General features: G+C 32.6%; 3 protein-coding genes and 1 pseudogene across 3 annotated transcripts; 2 read left to right on the top strand and 2 right to left on the bottom strand.

Annotated features, from left to right (window-relative positions):
- Positions 1-600: 600 nt before the first annotated feature.
- LOC114388669 (filamin A-interacting protein 1-like) lies at positions 601-4,994 on the bottom strand. The gene is made up of 15 exons (XM_028349279.1): positions 4,862-4,994; positions 4,618-4,705; positions 4,462-4,508; positions 4,238-4,327; positions 4,078-4,131; positions 3,787-3,864; positions 3,627-3,695; positions 3,380-3,541; positions 3,164-3,290; positions 2,625-2,662; positions 1,936-2,025; positions 1,714-1,818; positions 1,438-1,569; positions 1,086-1,195; positions 601-982 (listed from the first exon to the last, which is right to left on the bottom strand). The coding sequence occupies exons 1-15, from the start codon at positions 4,895-4,897 to the stop codon at positions 907-909; spliced, it is 1,302 nt and encodes a 433-aa protein (XP_028205080.1). The 5' UTR covers positions 4,898-4,994; the 3' UTR covers positions 601-906.
- Positions 4,995-5,830: 836 nt separating this feature from the next.
- LOC114386620 (elongin-C-like) lies at positions 5,831-8,130 on the top strand. The gene is made up of 4 exons (XM_028346650.1): positions 5,831-6,094; positions 6,184-6,289; positions 7,621-7,741; positions 7,847-8,130. The coding sequence occupies exons 1-3, from the start codon at positions 5,983-5,985 to the stop codon at positions 7,697-7,699; spliced, it is 297 nt and encodes a 98-aa protein (XP_028202451.1). The 5' UTR covers positions 5,831-5,982; the 3' UTR covers positions 7,700-7,741; positions 7,847-8,130.
- Positions 8,131-10,678: 2,548 nt separating this feature from the next.
- LOC114387762 lies at positions 10,679-12,211 on the bottom strand (annotated as a pseudogene).
- A 2,619-nt stretch (positions 12,212-14,830) lies between these two features.
- Positions 14,831-18,748, top strand: LOC114386948. The gene is made up of 5 exons (XM_028347026.1): positions 14,831-15,274; positions 15,359-15,583; positions 15,698-15,947; positions 17,114-17,230; positions 18,178-18,748. Exons 1-5 carry the CDS (start codon positions 15,032-15,034, stop codon positions 18,288-18,290), a joined length of 948 nt encoding a protein of 315 aa, XP_028202827.1. The 5' UTR covers positions 14,831-15,031; the 3' UTR covers positions 18,291-18,748.
- The last annotated feature ends 5,541 nt before the right edge of the window (positions 18,749-24,289 follow it).

Below are 24,289 nucleotides of genomic sequence, written 5' to 3'. Positions count from 1 at the left end.
TAAACAAACTCACCTATTATTTACTTCTTTTAAAAAATACTTATATAAAAAACATTTATTTTAAAATTAATTGTTTAAAGTTTCTATTATGGAAAAAATGATTTAATTAAACAATCAAATAGAATTGTGTTTATAAGTACTTTCTTAGTCTTTTCCATTTAACCATGGAAATTGTGACTTTTCAATTTATTTTCATAAGAATTGGTGAAAGAAGTTATAAAGAACAAATAATGTTATTTTAGAAGAAAAAATTATTATTTGTATGATTCATATCAATGATATAAAAGTATACTGATTCGTTTACGTATCATAAGATTTAAAGTCGCTTAACATTCATCTTATAATACAAGTAGATAACTAATCGAATTGCATCGAATGATACCATTCAAATAATAAAAGGCTAAGGGTGTGACTCCAAATAAAGTGTTTTTATGAAGAAAAAAATTGAATCATGCTTTCTATCGTTAGAACACATTTTTAAAGGTTTTTTTTGTCCTTTTTATATTTACTTAATTATTATAAAAAATTTGGACATTTTTTAACTTGAAAAGTACGCGCCCTATAACATCTCTTTCCGTCAAAATTTGGTTTGTACAAAACTATCATCAAAATCATACTCCATAAAATGGTTGTGCTTGTTTACAAATTAATATTAGTATAAAGAATGACAAGTTTTACAAATTCACGTTTGGGTATAACAAGGGCTTCTTATGCAGAGTATTACCACAAAACAAAACAGCTCAAGAATGAAGAACCATTACCACCAGTTACTGAGCCATCTCGTTCCACTTTTACCAAACTAATAACATCAAATGGTTAAAAACAATTCTGTGGGCATTGGAAATGTCTTCAAAGAAGGGCTTCACAATTACAACCGGAATATCATCATGAAACTGCTCATTACCATCATCGTACAGCCAACGAGTTGTCTTGCTTCATTTTTATGAGATTGCTTTCAATGTTGCGCAGCACTGGCCTATAGCTGCAATATTGTTGATCACATTAATGAATAATGTAAGAAACCAAATGCTAGAATGAATGAATGTGTGGGCTTTGATACAGCGAAAAAACAGAGAGAGTCTTACAAGCGTGCAAGACCATCATATGCTTGTTTGACTTGTTCAAGTTGAGCAGAAAGCTGCATGACTTCTGCAGATAGCGCCTCTGCTCTGCTCTGTTCTGTCACAAGTTGGCCCTGCCAAGCAAACAAAAAAAAAGTGCAAAAATTTAAGGTATGAATTGACAAAGCGTAGAGTATTACATAGAGACCTCAATCAACCCCAATCCCCCGAAAATTTCTCAAACAAAATCAGACAATTCTGGATAGACAGCTCATTTTAAAAATGAACTTTTTGACTCATAGGATCAGAACCCAACAAATCAATGACATGAACTAACAACAAAGAGGAACAAATATGTCATGAGTATTTTACTAACCTTCATAGATGCCAAGGAAGCAATCTCATGTGCCCCATTTTTAGAAGAGTCTGGCAAACCCCTAGCCTGTTCCATTCTCAAATTATCTAGAATCCCACGAAGCTCTTCATTTTGCTTAAGACAATCCATCACCTGAAGAGTCAAAGGTCAACACAAGTAACAGTAAGAATTTTAGAAGAGAAATCCAGTAAATCGCGGTTGTACAGATGAGACCCTAAACGGTTAAACCAGTAACCATAAATTATATTTAGTCAAACCTGTGATGCTGATTGTTACCTGGTTTTCCCATCTCGCTGCTGCTCCAATTGCCTCTTGGTATGAATTTGAGAGACTAGAATTTTCCTCAAAAAGCCTCTCTATTTCTGTAGATTGTGAGTCAATCTGCCAACAAGATGACAAACCAAACACTCCATCAGATGAAATATACACGGCAAAGGTGCTTTTTTTTGTTGTTAACAAGAGAATATACAGAGCAAAATTTGGATATAGAGAGTTTACCTCCATTAGAAGTTTCTGCCTACTGCTTTCCAACCTCTCAATGGCTAAAGCCATATCATACAACTGCCTATCAAGTTTCTGCTTGTCTTCCTGAGATTTAGAAAATTCAAAACAACATTTAACCAAAGCAAATTAACCATCAGCAAAATGGTTGGATGGCCATTAAGCAACAAATATATTAGTTTGCAAATGGGGTTGGAGTTAATAATTTAGGTCATTCATCATCAATTGCCAAAACATCCATGCCACATAATTACAAGAGAGTTGGAAATTACCAATGAAAATTGAAAATCATTTCACACTTGCTTGGTATATTGAAAATATGGGAAGGTTGGAAAGAAGTGTGGCTCATGTACAATCCAGCCCACAAATTTTGGCTATTACTTTTATACTTCAAAGAATTGAAAGTGATTTCCACCTCCCCTCAATGATACATACATCAAGTAAAAATCCAAACCTTCCAATCTAACTTCATCACTCCCCTCCTTATTTTCCACATCCTAAATCATGCATAACCTAAACTAGACAACATTGAACACAGATACTAGTAATTTTGCTAATAACTGACCAATGGTTTGATTGAAATAGTAACTTAAATTTCTTGTCAATAAATTTGATTAGCTAACAGATACAGAAAACTGAAAATTCACTAAATAGTGAAAAATCCATATGGAAGAAGTTTTTCTCACCAAAGAAAATGCTTTGTGAGAAGCTTTATCTGAGGCTTCTGCAAAATATACAAACCAAGGTGAATGCCGTGTTATAGTACACCAATTTAACAAGATGAAATATCAAGTCAACTGCATGTGACTTGGTATAAAATAGAGACCATAAAAATCCTTGCTACAAAATAGCCACTCTTATGTACTAAGTACAATGAAGAATTCATGGCATAAATATATGGGCAGATGCGAATCTACATTAATTTAAGCCAGAAGGCAGTAACAGGAGACCCACTCCTGGTAATTATAAGGCATGTATTCCATAAGGAAAACATGGGGTAGTAATAATCAACAAATAGTAAAAAAAAAAAAGAATGCTTCAAACAATTTCTGCAATTTTGAAGAACTTGAATTCATGCATATGCCATTGAGATTCAAAGACACTAGGACAGCATAAAGCATCAAAGAAGTGCAACTGCTTATATAATGGATTGGTGGCATGCTTTTGTTTCATTACGTCATTACAAATTTAGTATAGATTATACAAAAGTTTTCATGAGAAGAACCTGCAGGCTCTCTAGATATGGACATGAGTTTCTCTTCCAACTCCTGCTTTTCAGATATCAGTGAGGCAATGCAGGCTTGCTCTTTTGCTAATTGTTCCTGCTCCTGGTGCCTCAAAAGTGATTCTCGCTATAAATTTTAATCACCATCAGACAAATAACAGAAAAAGGAAATAAAGAAAAGATGCCAAAATGTCAATAACATAATCATAACACAACCTGCAGTTCCAGTTTTAAATCATCTAGCTCCTTTTGTAATCTTTGAATTTGAAAATGATCGGGTGGATTACCAAATGATGAAATTGTGCTAACTGTATTAGTCATTGCTTGTTGCTGAATTGAGTTCAATTCTGCTCTCAACGCTGCTGCATCTTCCTCGGCCTAAACCAATATAGTCAATAAGACTCTAGGAAGTAAGAACAAAAAAATGGTCCTTCACTTAGTGTTTTAGTAAAATCAACCATACACGATATTGCTCATCTTCTGCTTCCTTAAGACGTTTCTTCAGGGTACGAAGCTGTGCTGAAAGGTCCTCCTGCACTAGTATGTAAGGTCTAATAGGAATTGTGAAAGATTAAAAACAAGGTGAAACCAGGAGACAGGAAAAAATGTTTGAATAAAATTACCCGTGCAACAACTGCAGCATCTTTCTCCATTGCGACATCCCTCAGAGCTTTCCTTAGAGATGGCACTGTATTTTGTTCCTGCACGAGTTGAACTGGGGGTTTATAGCTGATATATAAATTTCAAAACTATTCCAATTCCAATATTCATACATGAAGTGCTGCAGTAATTAGCACTAAATTAACTAAGTTGATGCTAACTCTGGGGTGTTCATGAGATAATACTATTCTTCTTAATTAACAAAATTGTAACTCAAACTAATAGAGAATTCATTATCAATCTTTTTTGCCTACCACATCATTTAATTGCTTGTGCATTGTCTCATTATCAATTTCCATCGTTTGAAGCTGCAACAATAGACAAAAAATACAATCAGCCTAGGTTGTTCCTTTAATTCGTAGATTTATAAATAAATAAATAAACAGCAGGTGCATATTCAATTTGAATCTTCACCTTTAAACTAATTTTTGTGTTTTCTTCCTCCAACTCCGTGTTCTTCTTTTGCAGTCCTTTCAATTGAGACAATAGAGCACTAAGATCTGTCTACAAAAGAGTATACGCACAAAAACAACGCAGTTACAGTTCAAATTTGTTCGATATAGATTCCGATAAATTGTCGTTTTCAAAGACAACAGAATGAATAAGATGATTAGTAAATAATACAGAAAAGATGTTACCTCAGAGAGCTTATTTGCGCTCTCGGACTTGCTCATTCCCGCAATCTCTGAAGGAAAAGAAATTGTTTTGAAATGAAGAAAATAAGGCACGTAGAAATGGAATAATCATAATAATAAATACACGTTAGGTTCATTCTCGTGGAGGATAATTCTGACCGGAGGTGCTGGGAACCTGCGTGAGATCTGGTCCCGAAGAGGTTTTACTCAATCTCTCCGCGGCCCTCTTTTGCCGAATTTCCTCCAACTGTGCATGCGATCAACCGCAAAAATTCAACAACAAAAAATATAGGTAATGATGAACGAACAAAAACCGAAGAAATTGATCGAATCCAGAAGAAAATAAATAAAATGAAAAGAGAAGGCAATGAATGGTGATTGAGAAAGGTTGTTTGTATTGCACCGTTCGTCGACCAAGAGTTGCATGGCGCGCTTCCATTGTTACAGATGCGATGGGAGCGGAATGTTCGTCTGCGAATTCACCTCTCCGCCGAGACGCCGAGTAGTTTTGTAATTTATAGTCTCCGATCTGTTTTAAATAAATAAATAGATAAAACCTTTTTTCCAAATAAGCAATTGTGGTTCGGGTGGTGTGATAGGTTATCACAGCTAGTCTCGCACACTAGAGGTCCTCAGTTCGATCACGGTCTCTGACAAATATTTGGTTTCTACATTTTTTTAATATAATAATTAAAACACTAACTTTTCATCATAATGATGATTAAATGAAAGAAATTAGATTGTGTACTAATAAATTTATTGAATTTTATAATAATTTTATAAATCAAATCATCTGTTATTTATGATTGGTTGAAAGATAAACGTTTTTAACATTAACATTATATACCCATTAAATAATACAAAACCAGCTTTTTACAAATTTATAATAATATAAAAGTACAGATAAAAATGATGAATTGATGATAATGATGCATCAAAAGCTTTTTCTAGGAGATTGGGTCACTGCTCAGTTGTTGAAGATGAAGATTTTGTTGATGAGAGCAGCTTTGATATTCTAGATGATATGATTGTTTTGCTAAGTATGGTTTATCCATTCCAGGTGATGTAATTTTGTTTAATTATGTTTCTGATTTTCTAAGTGACTCCTTGGAGGATGTCTCTACTTCTGTATTTTTTTTATTAATTGATTTTGGGTTTGGGGTGTTTCTTGCGCAGCCATTCAGCAAAAAAAAAAAAAAAAAGTTAATTTATTTAAAAGTTTCATATCTTTTTCTTTTTTTTCTGGTCTTGTAAAGGTTTAAAGTTTAGACATAGTTGGGCTTTAGTGAGTGGTTATGGTCCAATTTTAAAATAAAAAAAACTGGTCCGTCCAACGAGGCGTGGTTCCAACTTCCGAACCATTCCTCCCAGAAAACAATGAGTTTTAAAACGAAAAAAAAAAAAGAAAAAGAAAAACGATATCGGTTAGGTTAGGTTCCAATTTGATTTGATTTGATTTGATTCGTTACTTATTAGCAACGAGAAGGAGAGGAGGGGTTTGCGTGTGTGAGAGAGAATCAGAAGATGAAGAAAGAAGACACAGTGAAGCTGATCAGTTCCGAAGGTTTCGAATTTGTGGTCGACAAAGAAGCTGCAATAGTTTCACAGACCATACATAACATGCTTACTTCTCCAGGTTCGATACTAGTATTTTATTTTATCCCCTTTTCACTGTAATTAGGGTTCCAAGTTTCAAAACTATAATAATAATAATTTCTTTGATAGGGAGTTTCGCTGAGAGGCAGCACGGCGAAGTTACCTTTCCTGAGATCAGCACCACCATTCTCGAGAAGATTTGCCAGTACTTTTATTGGCATCTCCAATTCGCCAGGTTTTTTATTTTTGTAATTGAATATGAATGAATTCTGCTGTATCAAAAGCCTTAGGTGTGTATTTCACAAATCATATTAGATTGTATTGGGAGCAACCTATTACCTTGAAATGCAATAATAATGTTAGTCCCCCTCCCACCCATAACTACCAATTTGCTTCAAAATAGATCCATCGATGATGATTTATGGATGAAAAATGTCGGCGCTTGGTTCTCGGTAAAAAACAAAGATTTTCTGAGTATTCAAATGCGGAGTAACAACATCTCCTTGACTAGACCACGTAAATTGTGATGTGAGGGTCTAGTATTTAGCATGTTCAACAACCTTGTTTCTAGCTATTCTGTGCATAATCAATGCATGTTGCATTCAATTTTTTATTTGGGCAAAGCATTGTGAGGTCTTTTTGTGCAAGCACAAAAAGTAGGATCAATCAGAACAGGGAGGAAGAGGACTCTAGTTAGTTTGTTGAATTATTTGATTCTACAAAGTGATTCTTCCTGATTTTTCTTTGATGTAGAAGACTAAATGTGTTTATTTTAATGCCTACTTGGATGGTAGTTATCTATGTTATGGAGCACGAACTTTCGTGGAATTTAGTGCTCCATTCAAGAGATGTGGTTTTACGTGATTTGATGTGTCATGGGATTGGGTCTTTGTGTCACACTGTCTTATAATCTCAGGGTCTATTGAAGAAGTTTAACTGTACACAATTCTTTTAATATTTTACCTTATGCATATATAAATCTTAAGTCATCTCTGAGTTCCCACTTTCTGTTTAGTATAGTTGCATGTTGAGTTTCTTTGTGTATCCCATGCACTTGTACTAGATCTATTGTTGAACTATTTGGTTAGATAGAGCTTTTTGGGTGTCTATTTCCTCTTTTTTATTTTATTTTATTTGTCTTTAGCTTGTAAGAATTCCAAAGATAGCTATACCAATTAAAGGTTGTCCTTTGTAGGGTATGTGAAATTACAGTTGAATGAACAATTTAACATTTGATTCTTGGCCTTTTGATCCCCATCTGTAGTCCCCTCTTTTACTCTTCCTGTCCTAATCATACAGAAAGAAACTTGTCCTTAATTATTGTATGGATTGTTGTTACTCGAATCCAATAAATACTTACTTTCAAAGGATGCCCTGGGGGAGGATGACCTCTGTATTATATTATTAGCATATACTTTTGGAGGGTTTTTTATGTGTTGAAACTTGGAAGTAATAGTGTCCTTTGGGTAATCAAGCTCTAAAGCTTTGATATGAAACCTCACGTTTTATGTCATGCTAATTTCTATCAAAATGGTTGTATTGACTTGAGTATGTTGCTCTTACTAGTGGGAAGGAGACGGAATTTCCCATTGAACCTGAATTAACTCTGGAGCTAATGATGGCCGCCAATTACCTCCATACATAAGCATTTTGACTTCCCCAAGGGTGATAGTTCTTCGTCCTCATAGTAAGCCTTTATTATTATTCTCCTGGAGTCTAACAAGTCATAGTAGTTGTTCTTGTAGTTGTGATCTTCTGCTGTTTTCGCTACTTTATTGTGTCGTTCATGCAGATGGAACTATTGCTTAGTTGTGCATTCAAAGGGAAATCAGCGTATTATTGTTGACATTGAAACTGTGCCCTTGCAAAACTCTGATGTACGAGTGGCTCTAAGATGCCGTCGGTTGATGTTTCTTTATAAATCAACTGGTTAACAAAATATGCTAATTTAACGGGAACATTACCATCTCCCGATAAGTTAAATCATAATATGCTCTTGTAATGTCCATAATAACAATATAGACTTTGTTATCCAAACATGGAAAGGAAATTCGCTCAACGATCTTCTGATGAATATTTCTTTACTTTTGCTTTGTACGACAAAGTCGTGGAGTGGTTGAAAATAAATGGAATTCATCTCACTTTGGGTTCTTAAACTTCTACCTTTTCCCATGAGGTAGAAATATGAGTTGATGAAACACAAAACTTATGGGACTGTTCGGTTAGAAAAAAAATGATTTAATTATAAAAATCTCATCTTTTTTTATTTTATTTTAAGAATTTATATAAGAAATAATGATTTATTATTATTATTTTCTAATTTTCCTTTTTCCTTCACAAATTTTAAATAAAAATCTCATCCTTTGTTTTCATTTCCCTTTCTACTTTACTACGTTATCTATTCTTACTGGCATAATTTAGACAGCAGCCTGAAGAAATGGGTTCTTTGCCTCCTACTGCTGTGCGTCTTAATTACATTACTACTGGTCTCTAATTCCTTAGTTACTTGAAATAAATCGTCCCACAACTCCCCATTTCTGCAGCCTTGGCATGGAAGGTCGCTGTTTACGTTTTTTTCTTTATGAAAGTTAAAAAAAAATCCTGTATTATATAAATAACTTAGAAAAAAATCTGACAATAAGAGTTTAAAAAATCAAGCAGACTACGTTGTAATAAAGTCATCATGACGTGATGATCGTTATTTCTGTGTCACTCATTATAAGTCAGATTGGTGTATGTAAAATTCAATAATGAAATCTCATGTTGGAGACGGCAATGGTGTAGGAGTAGGGGTGGCTCCTAACTCCAATAATACTATCTCCATAATAATAACCATACCGTAAATAACATGAAAGGTGGTTCCATAGAAATTGGAAACAAAAAGCTTCATCCTCCATAGACCAAAAAGTTTAAATTCGACTATATGAGCTAACTAGTTAATCAGTAGTATTTTAGAGAGATAATAAAAAGTTTGTTTGAGATTTATGAGAAACTGAACTTTTCTTATTTTGTGTGACTGACATGTTAGTTGGTCACTCTTTATTCTCACGCCCCACCTTGCATACCACAAACATAGACATAGAATTCCACAACGCTTTGCCCCAATTGACGTTGCTATGCATATTTAACGATATTGCTTGACTTAGAGCGGTGTGAAACAGGACTCCGTATCTTTCACTCGAAATGCGAACCTAGAAAGATTACGAAGAAGCAAAGGAATTGTGGTGTGCCGTGGACCGTGGTTGGTGGCGAGGTAGGACTGTCGTTGTTGCTGACGAGATAGGAGGCACACGTGACGTTAGTGCCGAGATAACAGTGAGAAGGCTACGAAGCATATGAGATTCAAAATTAGGAAATTAGGGATAAAATAGTCTTTTAATGAAACATTAAATTAAAAATCAAAATATAAATATAAATTTTGCTATAAATTCCTTAGGTTTGAATTGTAAAAATAAAAAATTCAAATTTAATTATAAATCACATGACATTTCATGATTTAATTACATATAATAGATATTGGTGTGACTAATTCTAAAATCAGGTGGAAATAATGATCTTATGTGATAGTGATGGCTTTTTTGGCGGAACCCAAAATCTCAATTGCAATTGAGAATTCGTTCTTAAAGTATTAACTTTGTATTTGTTTGGTTTTTCTAAATCAAATTTGCGATGAGTAGAATTAATTTTGAAACAAGTAAATGTTTTTACCAATGATATTTTCCAATCAATTAATCATTTATATTGTTATTATAGTTTATCTACTTTTGAAATATTATTCTTAAACAATAAATTATTTTACTTTCTCTTTCCAAGTTATTTTATCCAAATCTAAAACAAACAGCCATGAATTTTGTTAATTCTCTAACCGTCTTGGGATTGATGTTATTGAACTCAAGTTCTTTTGTGATATCACTTATAATTTTTTTAGTTTTTTACCATTTCAAATTCATGACTTTTTTATACAATGATTACACTAAAGTTTAGAGTTATGACTTCATACATATTACAGTTTTCAAATTCATGATTGATAAGTACTACAAGTATTTTTTTTTACACATTTTTTAACATACTTTGTAACGAATTTAATGTTTTTCTCCTCGAATAATCTTAGCGTACCTCTATTTCCTGATGCCTACATACACCAAATAGCAAAAATATGTCAAGAATATATTTTGATATCATTCATCAATCATAATTTGGTCAAAAATTATAAATATATGTTATTTTCCCGATCCTTAATTTGAAGTTTTTTTGAAACAGAATTGAGAAAACTAGGGAAAACTAGACATGTACTTTGTAAGTACATAATTTATTCATGTGGAGCCCTCCTGATGAGATCATATTTGAGCAAGATTGTAAAAAGTTCAAGTCAGAATTAATTTAGATGCAATCACATCGTAGTGTTTGACAATTTGTGCTAATGTGCTTAGATAGGGTACCGTGCAAGTAGCAGCATTACGAAAAGTAGACTTTCCTGGCTGTTGCGGGTTGCCTAAGGAAAAAGCTTGATGCCTAAGGAAAAGCTTGATGCCTAGGCTTAACTATGAACTGCCTTAAGAATTAAGATATCATGTAAGCATGTGCGTGGACGGTGGTGGTAGTTAATGATTAATTTGATTGACTTCAGAAAAATACTGATCACTAAACAACAAGTTTATGTCTGTTTTTTTTCCACCCCTTCTTACCCTCTATTTTGATACTAGTTTAATTACCCTATGGTTGGTATTCACAGAAATGTTCCTCATGATTTACACTTGACATGCAAAGAAAAAGTCTCTCATAAGCAGCCACCATCTTTGTGGCAGTGAACAATTGCAAACCTCTTTGCATGGCAACCTGACCTTTCTTGTCTATAACTTCCCTCCCACTAACCCATAACTCATATATGGCCTTCTTTAGAGCACTCGCCGTTGGTGAAAATGCACAACCCATTTCATTGCTAACAATTACAGATCCTACAATACTTGCAAGCCTAGTGGCCATTACTGGCTTCCCAGTCAGCATGGCTTCTATAGCAAAGTGTGATCCAAACCTTGTGCTCTTAAAGTGGGGTTTACAAAAATGTCAATAGCATTATAAAAAGAGGCCAATTCAGCTTGCTCCAACGGCCCCAAAACCAATATATTTTCCCCAAGATCTCTGTATCGTGCACCCCAAGGACCATCTCCTGCAACCACAACCATGCTACAATCTTGGAAAGTGCTATTTTCTTCAATTGTCTGCTTCAATGCTTCAAACATCAAAGGGTGTCCCTTGTCCTTGACCAACCTCCCAGCTAGTCCTATCACCAATGACTTCGAATCCGGAATGCCATGCCTCTTTTTGAAGTCCTTCCCCTTCGAAACATCTGGCCTGAAAACGTGTTGGGCCACACCATTGAGAATAATGTGGACCCTTTCCTTTGGAATCATGTAGACCCTCTTTAGGATATCACCTGCATGATCACTAGTGGCAACGTGATGAGCATAATATGAGAAGAACTTGACCTCTTCAACAACCTTCACAGCTCTTTCAGTCAAAGCCTTTGTCTGTGGTTTTTTGGGGGGTTCTAAGGAGTTCTTGAATGATGTCAGAATGAAAGGTCTCGTACGCAATTCCGTGCCAAGTGACAGCCAAATTAGTAACATATAGAGATCGTGTGTGCCTAAGTCCAACACTCAGTGTGAACAATGTCAAATGGTTTACTAGTTGAGTTTTGTGCTTGAAATTGCTCCCAAACCAAAGCTTGGTCAAGGTAACCAGCAGGTGTTGGTTTGGAGAAGTGAAAGCGTAGGTTGTTAATTGAATAGTTGGAGAAAGAGGAATTTGTGGAAGTGGTGAATTTGTGAAGATCATGGCCTCTTTTGGCAAGGGCAGGGTGGAGTGTGAGAGCATGGCGTTCGAGCCCACGTGCATGAGACTTTTGTGGCCATTTCTTGACAAAAAGTACAATCTTAAGGAACTTTGAAGGTGGCTCTGAGGAAAGCATAAGGTGATTCCATGAAAAAGGATATGAAAGGAGGTTTATTGGTTGGTTTTGCTTTTGTAATATTTCTTGGTATGGTGAATTATGGCATTGGCTGCAACAATGACTCCAAGAGAGAGATAAGATGGAAAGAATGATAACAATGTAGCAGAATTAGTGAAAACTGAATAAAGAACTTCAATCCTTTGCCATGGACATTTGATTTGATGAAATGAGTGTTAATTATTAGATGAGAAAGAGTCATGATTTGTATGATTAGTTTTAAGCACGAGCATAGGGGGACAAGAAAGTAGAAATGAAGAAACCTATCACATGGTGACTAGGCCTCAGCACAATAAGATCGTAGACATTTGATAATTTAGTGATGTATATAATTAGGCTGGCTTGAACGGCAATGTTGCTTTAACAAAAGGAACTGCAGCAAACCAGTTTTCAGCATTGTTTATTTTTGCTGGCAAGTGCTCTAGTTCTGTCATCTTTAATATTCACAAAATATCATTTTGTATGCATCAATAAACCTTAACGAGTAAAGGCATATCGCACTTGAATCCAGTACACAGAACGACCTCAATAAAGATTTTGTTATATTATATTTGCATATTTAATGACTAAATGTTGTAAAACCAGTTGATTTCAATCCTTTTAGTAGGACTTTAGTGTTTCTACTTCTTGGTCTTCTTAATCTTGAATTGTAGAGAAGCCTTCGCATATCGCCATAACATTGCATTCAAAAACTATAACTATAGCATGTACATGCTGACGGATTATGTTTCTCAAGGGTTGATATTAAAATATGAAGTGGGAAATGGAACACATTTTTATTTGAGCGTCAAAACTTGTATATATTCATACACATATGTGTAATGTAAAAATATTAAATTCTTTACGTTATGAATCAGTGTTATGTCCACTTAGGACTCTGTTGAATTCACACCGCAACACGTCAAACCTCAAACAAATTGAAGTATGATGTATCAATCTCAAGTCGATACAGTTCACATATATGACCTGGAAAATGAAACACCTTTTGGACATCAAAGCTCACATATATATGTATGAGAAATGTAAAAATATTAAATGCATTATAAATCAATCTTACGTCTATTTAAGACCCAATTTTATTTTTTTGAGTAAGACCCAATAAGATTGCACGCTATTCCAATTGAAATCACACTTCGAAGCCTTAAATCCCCCAAAATATTTGAGGCTTATTGTGACAATCTCAAGTTGACACAACTCACATAATTGATGTGGGACATAAAACACCTTTTAGGCGTCCAAACTCACATATATTTACACAAATATATATTATAAATCAGGTTTATGTCTAATTAGGACCCAACAAGGTTACACACTATAGATTAATTGAAGTCACACCTCAACGCCTCAAATCTTAGACAAATCGAGGTTTAATGTGTTAATCTCAAGTCGACACAACTCACATATATGACATAAAAAATGGATCACCTTCTTATTTGACTGTCAAAGTGTTTATGGGTAGTCAAATTGTTGTTCTACTATCATGAGCAGCCATTATCACTAATTTAAGAAGATCCTTCAGCTCAATTGCTCAACCAAGTGAACTCACCCATAGTAGCTTGAATTTAATTCTTACTAACATTTTAAATTAATTAAACAATATGAGTAAAAAAATTTCCTTACCATTTTGATTGAATAAGCTTTTTAAGAGATTTTATTTTAACTTCCTACCTTATATTTATGACAGACAACATAAAACCTAATAAAAAATAAAATGTTTAAAAAATAGCTTATAACTTAATTATTTTCTCGCATGTGTGTGTGAATTCATGGATACTACAAAGAAACCATAAGAGACATTTTTATCAAGATAAATAGACTCGAGTCTGATAAGCTAAACTTAACAATAACTCTTGTAGTAGGTGTGATTCTAATGTTCCTCCTTCAAATTCAAACTAACCCATCTTAGACTCTAAATTTACCTACCCTGATGATATAATTTCTACTACCCCTGTATTGTTGTCATTCCTATCATGTGTGCTTTTCTCTCACAAGTTATGGTACTATATTATGACAATAAACCTATACGTATTGTATATGTAAATTTCCAATCCCCCCTTCCCCACCCCCACATTTTTATTTGAAGATGACGCCATTCTCACATTCTTGTTATGCAAAAATCTTAAACTGTATGTATAATGTTAGGTTTACTATGTATTTTTCTTTATAATTTTGAAGAATCAAGATTGTCATTCGATCTGTGTTTTAGTTGCTTTGACTTTTTACATAAAAAAAATCATCAAATTTTAATTGCAAAACAATATTATTTTTTGGTTAACAACAATTTATCCAAATGGAACTAGTTTAAGGGTAGGGAGTAGACTTTTGACTTTAAGAAGCATGAATGCCAAATTTAGTGGTTAACAAATAAAAGAATAACAGATTATTAGACCTAATTAATATAGTTTGTGTGACATGATAATAACAAAGTAACAATAAAACAAATAGACATAGATATCAAATTAAATCAATTAGTACAAAACCTAAACTGCACATATATATGGTATTGTTAGATTAGATGTGTTATTACATGGATAGTAGTAATTTCTTGCAAACTAACTAAACACTGAAATGAAATGATTAACGTTGTTAAGGGAAATAAGAAAAGAATGAATAGGGATGGAGACTGTTAGAGTAGTTCGCATGTTTTGGGTGGAACTTATACCAAGTCCAACAAATGGCAGTTGAGTTGTACAGCTAGGTAAATGACAATGTATGGTCCAACTACTAAACCGAACTCCGCGCATCAAAAAGCTCCGATCACAACCCCCAACAGGCACTGGGCCCACCCTCTCTCTCTCTCTCTCTTTTTCTCATTCTCGAGTATTCTATTCTTCATCTGCCTATTAATTAAGTAACTAAATCCCGGTAGCTTCATTTTCCAAACCCAGTTATTACTTACTGCCCAAACAAGCATAAGAAGCAGTGCTGTTTATATGCTTCTCCACCCATAATTCCTCCCCTATCATATTTATGGCTGTTGAACTACACACTTCGCTTCCTTCTCACTTATTCCCCGACGACAACCACGACGTCGTTTCGTCACAGCATAACCACAAAGACGACATCCACCACGCCTCAGCTTTAAACCCGCTCCCCGAGCTTCCCATGAAGGACAACGACGACGATTTCATCTCCGAGTTAACTCACCGCATGGCTCGCTTTTTGCTTCCAGATGACGACACTTTCGATTTCTCTTCCATCGATCTTGATTCGGTACTATTTTGTTTATCTAGTATTATTACACAAATTAGTTAATGAGTTTGAAATAAAATGGAAATTCCGTTTCTTCTGGTGAAGTCACGGGACTCAAAACAGGGGAGTCCAGAAGGTTCATCTCAGGAGGCATCAGCGCCAGCTACACCTGAAGAGTGTTGTTGGAAGAGCAGCTACGACATGTTTGGAACGGTTGAGGAGATGAAGCTTAACGAAACAGGAAATTCCAACAACAAGCTTCTTCGTAGCTCCAATATTGAACTCTATTCTTACCAATCTCTAATTCAGGAACAGATTCGAGCCATTGAAGTAAGATAAAGAGTGTTTTATTTCTATTTTTGTTAGTTTCACCTTTAATTTAATTAATTAACTAACTAACTAACTAACTTGTTTGTTGTTATGGAATATTATTATTTGTAATAGATGTCTGGGGTGAAGCCAGAGCATGTGGTGGTGTCTCCGAAGCGGAAACCCAGTACGCGTAGAGCGCAGACATACGAGGCCAAGAAAGGAAACGGACAGAGGGCCCGTCCGTCACGACCCGGCCCACAGCAAGGCGGTGCGGGGATGCGGGTCCTGTTTCTGAAAGGGCCCGGTTCTAGAGCTGGGACTGGCGTCTTCTTGCCGCGTGGTGATGTAGCCACTACACCATCCGATTCAACCAACAAACAAGGTAATATATACAATACATGATCCATCTTTTCGTCTTGCTTATATGATTACTTTTTTTCTGCAGTTAGTTAGTTAGTGTAATGGAATGTGCAGTATCCCAGTTGCAATCCCTTTACTATTTGTTATTTATGAGATGTTATGTCCCACCCCTTCTATCCCGCTACTCTGCCTGCACTTTAATATTTATTTTTTTTTACTGCATGAATCTCAACCATCAGTTAAAATATTAATACAAAAATAAACTAAAGAGAAACTTATGGTGAGGGCTTCAACTCCAGTTAATTTTCAACTTGCAGTAGATCCGCATGGACCTCTTAATCTTCCGTTCCGAAATTTCATGAGTCTCGCATCTAGTCTCAACTAATATAATAACATAATTAAATTTAAAATATCCCTTTAGTTTTTTTTAGTATCTAACCTCCCACTTTGCTTGTGAACGTTGTTGGCTCATTGCTAACCAATATTTTATTATCACATGCTGTACCAGCTCCATCCTTCCGGATCTGTGGTTTTTTCTTTTGCCACAACCAAGATATATATTAATACAATTTTTTTTTACTATCATGTTAGATGTTTAGATTTTTTATGTGAAAACGTATATAAGGAGAGATGAATTCCTTTTTTTAATAGATTTCAGTATTTAAAGGAATTGGTTCTTATCTACTTATTGAGAATATTCCAAATTCTCCCAAACAAGATGCACTTTTTGGAAATTGAAAATGAAATAACAATCTAATTTGATCCTTAAAATATTTAATATTGTATGTGGTCCACTTGAAAGAGAAAGAAAGGAGAAAAGGAAGAGAGGGAAATACAAAGTAATAACTTTTTTTAAAGAGAAAAAAAAAAGGAAGAAAAATAGTATCTCAAAAAAAATTCAAATTTTTAAATTTATTTTTAATCTTTTTGTGCCCCACTAAAAAAAAAGAATACTAAGATCTAAATTTATGATTTTCAGAAACTATCGTGTGCTTTTACTAAATTTATGTTGAGTACATTATTTACTTAAAAAACAGTTAAGAGAGTTGGTGACCAAATTTGGAGATTCTAATTTCTTCATGTTGACAAATCCTTATCCTTATTAGAACTTTATTGCCATTTGCCAACAAAATTGATTCGTGGCACGTCTTACATCGGAAATGATTTATATCGTGTACAATGTGTCAGGTAAAGGTTGCTCCACTGTTCTTATACCTGCCAGAGTTGTCCAGGCTTTGCAACTCCACTTCGACCAAATGGCTGCCACGTCTGGGCCCAAAGCCGGTGGCTTCCCTCCTCTTCATGGTACTCTATTTTCAACATCTTTTATTTGATCTAGTTTGTTCTAATAACGCCCAGTATTTATTGCTACCTTTCTTCTAACCTAACACTAGTAATTATCAAAATTTTAATTTGTTTTATATTGTTTAGCATTTTAAAATTTCCGTGTGTGCTAATAGTAGTATTTTGCAAGCTGTAAAAAAAAATGTAATATTTTTGCATTTTTTATCTTCTTATATTTTTATAAAGTGGAATGAAAAATTAAGATTTTAATCAAGTATAATTATGTTTTCCTAAAATTAAAACATGTGATGAGATTTTCAATTTCATGCATTTTTTAAAAACAATTATTTAAAAATGCAGTTAATTTTATTATTGTGTTTTAAAATCAGTTCTAAGAGTTTATACTAAAATAATCGTTAAACAATTTTAAAAAGCTTATTTCAAAAATAAATTTAGAAACAATGGGAAATAAACTGTTTCATTTCAAGTTTTCATGAAAAAAAATTGTTAGATCTTCTAAGACCATTAAATGTCTATGAATCTGTCCATTTTTATGTGACATTTATTTAAATTTTTAATTTAGGAAAAAGAATTAATAATATTTACTTATATTTCTCCTAAAGATTAGTTAAAATTATCTAGAAGACCTAGTTTGATTAGCTGAACAGAATGTGTAAGTGTTGTGTTATAAGCTTTTATATATATCTTCAATTTTTACATGTAATGAAAAATAGTTGAAATTATGATGGTCCCACTACCTAATAAGGGGAAGGATCTAGGTTGCCCAATTTTGATTTTGGAAGGCAGAGCAGTTCCCAAAAGTCCATTCTCGTTAGCAAGTTGCATGATGTCCCGGTTATTGAATGTGAAGTGTGAATATATTATCAAATATTATTAACTTATACTAATATTTATCCAATTTGTTTGGAAGAATCTTAATTTGATAATATGATGATTACGATCTGCAGATGTTCTAGTGAGTAACAGGGATGGAATGTATTCACTTCAGAAGCCCCGGTCACAGAACGCGCCGGCAAGTATCCAGAATGATACGATTCTGCCTCAAGAGTGGACGTATTGAGAAATACACATCACATGCACATGCATTTCCCATTACTCCTCTTTTTACAATAATAATCCTGTTTTGGCAGTTTTTTGCCCAAACTGAAGAACAAAGAAACGAAGATAGGTCTGAAACTGTGAAGTGAAGTGAAGAAGAATAAACCAGAAAAGAAATTCCAATACTACACAGGGAATCTTTTTACACGCAGAGTACGACAACTAGGGATCAATATACGGATTTAATAAATATGTCTGTGTTTTGCTATTTCTTATGGGGTATAAGTTTGCGTAGGTGTATACTACTACGTACGTACGTACTCGTGAGTCCTGACAGAGGATGTCTTTTAAAATCCTTTGTAATAATTCAGCTTAGTTATGGGCCTCTGCCTTATTTGCCTGCTCTGTTATTATTACCTCGCCCACTGTTCTATTACATGGCCTAAACCATTATAAATTAATTAAATTGGATTGAGCTTACTAACAGTCTTAATATTTAGCACTTTGGTAAAATAAGAATGAACAATCTATATATTTATATAAATTTCAGTTAAACTTTCGAGACGTTGCATTAATATTTTAACCTAATCATAATCCTTGATATAATTTAATTATGTAATCTTCATTTTAATATTTTTGAATCATTGGACTAAAATTTTACTATAGTCATTGTTATAATTTAATGTGATCTAGCATGAGAATAATTAATTTACATATATTTTTATAAAAGATAATTATGATTAAATGTCTTATGATTTATTATTTTTATTAAATAAAAATAGAAGAAAAGAAAATCTTAAAATAACATATAATGTAACTCCTCCAAAACATTATTTGTTCTCACTTCATTGCTATTCCTCTAATGCTCTCATTTATCTAAATAACAGAAAAAAACAATAATAATAATAATTATATTAAATGGGAGTGTACAAATTTATGATGCGATAAACTTAATTAATTTAAATCTTTAATAATATCACATAATTAAAATTAATATATTTAAAATTAACTAAATACGTGTTTTCACTCATTTATTTAGATTTTATTGTTAAAACATTTTTAAAAATAAATTGATCTAAAAAATTTAACGTTTTCTAATACTTATTGATCCAAACATTTTAAATAAACAATTATGTTTGTTTACAATTTTAAATATATAAAAATAAAGAAAATATGTTTTTAATCTTAAGCATATGTTTTCAATAAATGTGATGTTACAGTTTATAGCCGTCAGGCCCCATTTTCATAGTCAAGAATCAACTAAGTTCTAGATTCCAGAATATACAATACACGTCAATCTAAATCGACAAACTTTTCATTTCACTTCTTTTTATTTTTCTTCTTTCGCTAAACTCAGAATACCAGAATAGTATAACAACAAAAATAAAAATACAATATTTGAGCATTGTATAACTAAGTGCAGTTAATACAAAAAAAATATTAACTACTACGTACTAATAAACTTTTGTATAAATCTAAACGAATTATTCTTAGTTAAACGGACCAGAGTTTAATCTTGGAAGATTAGTTGTTGAAAAAATCTCAAAATATTCAAACAATTTTTTTGACAAGAAAATATTCAAACAATTAATCTATAAAATATCTGATAAAATAAAATAAATAAACATAGAAGATGTCACATCAACTAATTTTCTAACAAAGAAGAATAATATATAAATAAAGTGTAATTTTCACCTCTTGAATTAATTTATTGGATTGAGGTAAAATTTAAAATCAAATTATAAGATAACATGAGACTCTATTATAACAATCATTGTTAGCTAGGTATAGTTTATTATCTAAATTCAAATGATAAGATAATATTAGAATTTTTGTAATGATATTACTGACTGTGTCAAACTATCTGGTATTGGATTGTTATTGAATTATGAACAAAATTCTCATTTCTTAAATTAGCTTTTAAGATTGAATTTATTCAAAATTTAAGAATAAATGTTAATAAATAAATTATAATAGATCCTTATGCGAGATGGTTATTGGAATCTATCTTAACAATTAAACTTACCCAACTACAACTACTACTAACTACTATATGGAGTGATAAATAAAATGGTAATAGATCCTTTACTTCTTGCATTGTTGTATGTGTACAAGTAGTAGTACTACAACGTAGTGGAGTGTAGCGAGGTGGGTCTCATGTCCGTAGATTGCTTACCTAGGAAACGGATGCGTATAACGCTGAGTATGATGTGTCCGATTCCTTAGCCTTTTGAGGTGGTCCATTTATTTAGTCAAACTCCTGGTATGTCTACAGTTACTATTAGCTTAGTTATGTGCTCCAATGCAAATATGCAATGCACTGCCTCAAGACTCCATCTTTTCAATCAGCCTTAGTCTTGTGATTATTATCACATTTCAATTTTAGCCCAATTATTGATTTGTTTCTAATATAAGATCTTTCTATTTTGTAATATCGTATTCAGATATTTTCTTTTTATACCAAAAGTTTAACATAAAAAAAGAAGAGATAATTCTGATTCTAGGTCTTAAGATTTGTCTGCTATAGAAAAAAAAATTGAAAAGTAATAAAGAAAACAAACTAAAAAGGAGAGAATTAATAGAAAGTAAAATATGTTTATAGATTGTTTAATAGAAAGAAAAAAAGAGAAAAAAAACAAAATTTTCCTCTTTTAATTATATAAAAGTGAAATAAAAAAATGTGTATGTCAAATTATATAAATAACTTTGCTTAAGAAATAAATAAGATATAAATAAAAAGTGATTATGATTTATACTTTATCTCAATTCTTCAGCATTGTGAGACTTTTTTGACATATTGAAACAAACTAAAAAAAAGAAAAGAATACTAATCTAAACTACAATTCAATGTAAAAAGAAACAGTAACCCATGTTTTTATATTGCCATGCACGCATCTACCAAGAATCCTTATGAGACTCTTATCACTTGATTTATTTAAGAATTTATCCTTAAATTACATGCAAAGTTGTTGTCACGTAATAATTTTGATATGACTATAAAATAGAATTTTGATAAATACAAATAAAGAATAAATTTATAAATTATGTTGGCCGATTGACATGTAAACCTGCATTTTATATATATTTGCATCTATTCCGTAAAGCATAGCAAGTTCAAGAAGTGTATGGCAGCGCAACGGTTATTAATTCAATTTGAAATTGATAAATAAAAAGCAATTAAATTAACCCCAAGTCCCCAAGCATGTTTACCGACGAAGCTTAGATAGAAGACATGAAACCCTACATTATTCCGGGGTATCCCAATGAAGTTGTTAATTGATAAATTTAAAAATGCTATGCTAGATATTCAGATTTTTTTGTTGTCTTTTTTGGTGTGATGCTTGAGATCAAGCATAAATATTATTTATTTTCTGGACCGGAAGTTCTTAGTTTCAAAGCCCATAAAATCCAGAGGTAGAATACAGCAAGATAGATGAAAAGGAATGGACCAATAAAAAAGAAGAAGAAAAAGACAAAAGATCGACAAAACAAGGATAAAAACACACGCCTGTTGCTGAAGCTAAGACATATATAGAATCATCATTGTACCTAGACTAGATTAATAATGCTTCTTCCCATTTTCGTTGCACGTATTACCTTACAGTTTACACGTCTCTAACCACGAATACATAATTGAGTTCAAGAAAAAGATATTGGTGTCACCGACTTGGCCATAGTCGTATCTGATAATTAAATAGTAGTGATTCAATTACATATCCTCCTATTTCTCATAACAATTAGTGGAAAATAAGCTCTATGACCATTAAACCAAGCTTTTTTAGCCAAAAAAATCCAGACTTTTATGAAACATTATTTAGTTAACAGAATCATATTTAAGTCATTAAAAAAATAGTTATACCTAACAGGTCCCCTTGTTTAAATAAATATAAATATTAATTTCTTGTTAATATAATTATTACAATAATTTTATTAAAATAATATGTATTTATTTTTCAAATATTGTTCATATTAGCATACATAAATAGTCTATATATATATATATATATATATATATATATATTACTATTTGGGTTAAAATATGAATGATATATAATTTATTGAGAATTACGTTACGTACGTGGTGCATGATGAGTTTCAGTTTAAAAAACAAATTAAGGGGAAAAAGAGACGGGTAAGGACTGGATGATTACGTATATATTATTGAAAAATTATATAAAATAAGATGATTCTCGTTGATAAGATAAAAACAGGGGCTGTGGAGATAGGTCGTCCCAATACTGTGTCTATACTCAATGCCAAAATCTTTGATAAGATTCTCGTTGCTGCACCTTTAAAATATTCATAAAGTCCTTACCCCACCCCTCCAAAGAAATAATGACAATACATTTCATCCGGTAAACACGATAGCCAAAAAAGTATCCACATATTTTCATCATTCTTGTTCTTGTTCAGTTTCTTACTCCAAGTCAAACTAATACTTTTAACAAAGACAAATACAAAAGGCGTGTTTGAATATGCATTTATAAAATTAATTTAGAATGAACATATTTAATTTAATAAATGTGAATTTGTTGTAAAGTAATTTTTGTTTGAATGATAAATATTAAAAAAATTGATTTTCACACATAAAGCTGTTAAGAAACTTACAATCAAAATTAATTTTAGATGTATAATTATCAAAATGAGTTTTAATATTCATATATAGTTTTTGTTGGAGTGGATGCAGAAGTTATCAGAAATAGCTTCAACTTGACTTGAGTTTGGGCCACCCAAATCAAGTTTATGACTGATTGGCAAACACGATGATCAATGAAAAATTAAATTTGACTGATTTAAAACTCAAGTTTTAACTATGTAAAGAGGAAATCAAATATGTTCTAAAAGTGTCTCAAGGATACTAGTCAAAGAACAAAGAGTAAAAAGTTTTTTTTACTGATAGATGTAAAATTATATATATTTTTTTTCACTCTCCTATTTACGCATTAAAAACTTTTGACTTTTAATTTCTTAAATAATGTAATTAACAAGATCCTTTAACAAATACTCCTATATCCATAAGCAAAATAAAATAAAATGAGGAGTTGTTATTTCCATTCCCCCTCTTTGCTAAAGACACGCTCCTTTTAAATTTCTTTTCCAAAAATGTCCTCCCTTGAAGAATACACTCCCTTGTTAACCGTTCTGGAAATTTGTATTGGAATTAGGGTATTAGTTCCTCCATATCTCGAAGCTTCGATCAATGCTCAAATAACTTGATCCAAAAAACACACCATTTCTCACTGCCTCAACTCTTCTTCCCTTCACATTGTGGAGCAATCCGTTCGCTGCCTCATCATCAACTCCATCGTCACCATTTCGGGACTCTTCCCACTTCACTTCTCGTTACACTTAACAGAAATGTTGTTCAGTAGATGCAGGTCGTGTTGTTGTGCATATATAATTAGGCTATAAGAGGGAGTCGTATATGCTAGTTTATTGGGGGTACAAGTTTCGTTTAAGGGCAATTGCAGACTTCTTCTTTCGTTTACAAATTCTTTTGGGTGTTGGCATATGTGCAAAAGAATTCTCTCGCTCATATAGTGTGTTAACAAAGTTTGTGCAAGCATGGTTTTAGTTGACTAAGAAAATCAATTAAAAAGGAACGTGGATAACAAAGAAGGAGAGTAAAAATAGTGACTTCCATAAAATGTTTCACAGGACTTTTCAGCCCAATTAATATATGTCAGATGGGCCTCGTTGAGAAAATATGGCCCAACCTTAAAGAGGCTGGTGTATTATCAGCCCAACTTATTGAAAGACAATTTCTGACTCTAATCGACTTTTTTTAGTTATTATGATTTTAAAGACTTCAAAAATATATAACGAATTAACAACATTCTATTTTATACGCAGCGATTTGAAAGAGAGATCTGCAAAATATTCAAAATCCTCCCTCAGTATCAACTATCAAGTACTTGAAGTTAGTGTAGCAGTTGAATTATGAATAAAAAAAACAAATATTAAATAAAACTATCTATGATAAGTTATAAGTAATTTTACATTATTAAAAGTAAAAAAAAA

The sequence above is a fragment of the Glycine soja genome, chromosome 15 (genome assembly GCF_004193775.1).
Source record: "Glycine soja cultivar W05 chromosome 15, ASM419377v2, whole genome shotgun sequence".
In the NCBI taxonomy this organism is placed as follows: domain Eukaryota; kingdom Viridiplantae; phylum Streptophyta; class Magnoliopsida; order Fabales; family Fabaceae; genus Glycine; species Glycine soja.
This window is presented reverse-complemented; position numbering and strand designations above follow the sequence as displayed.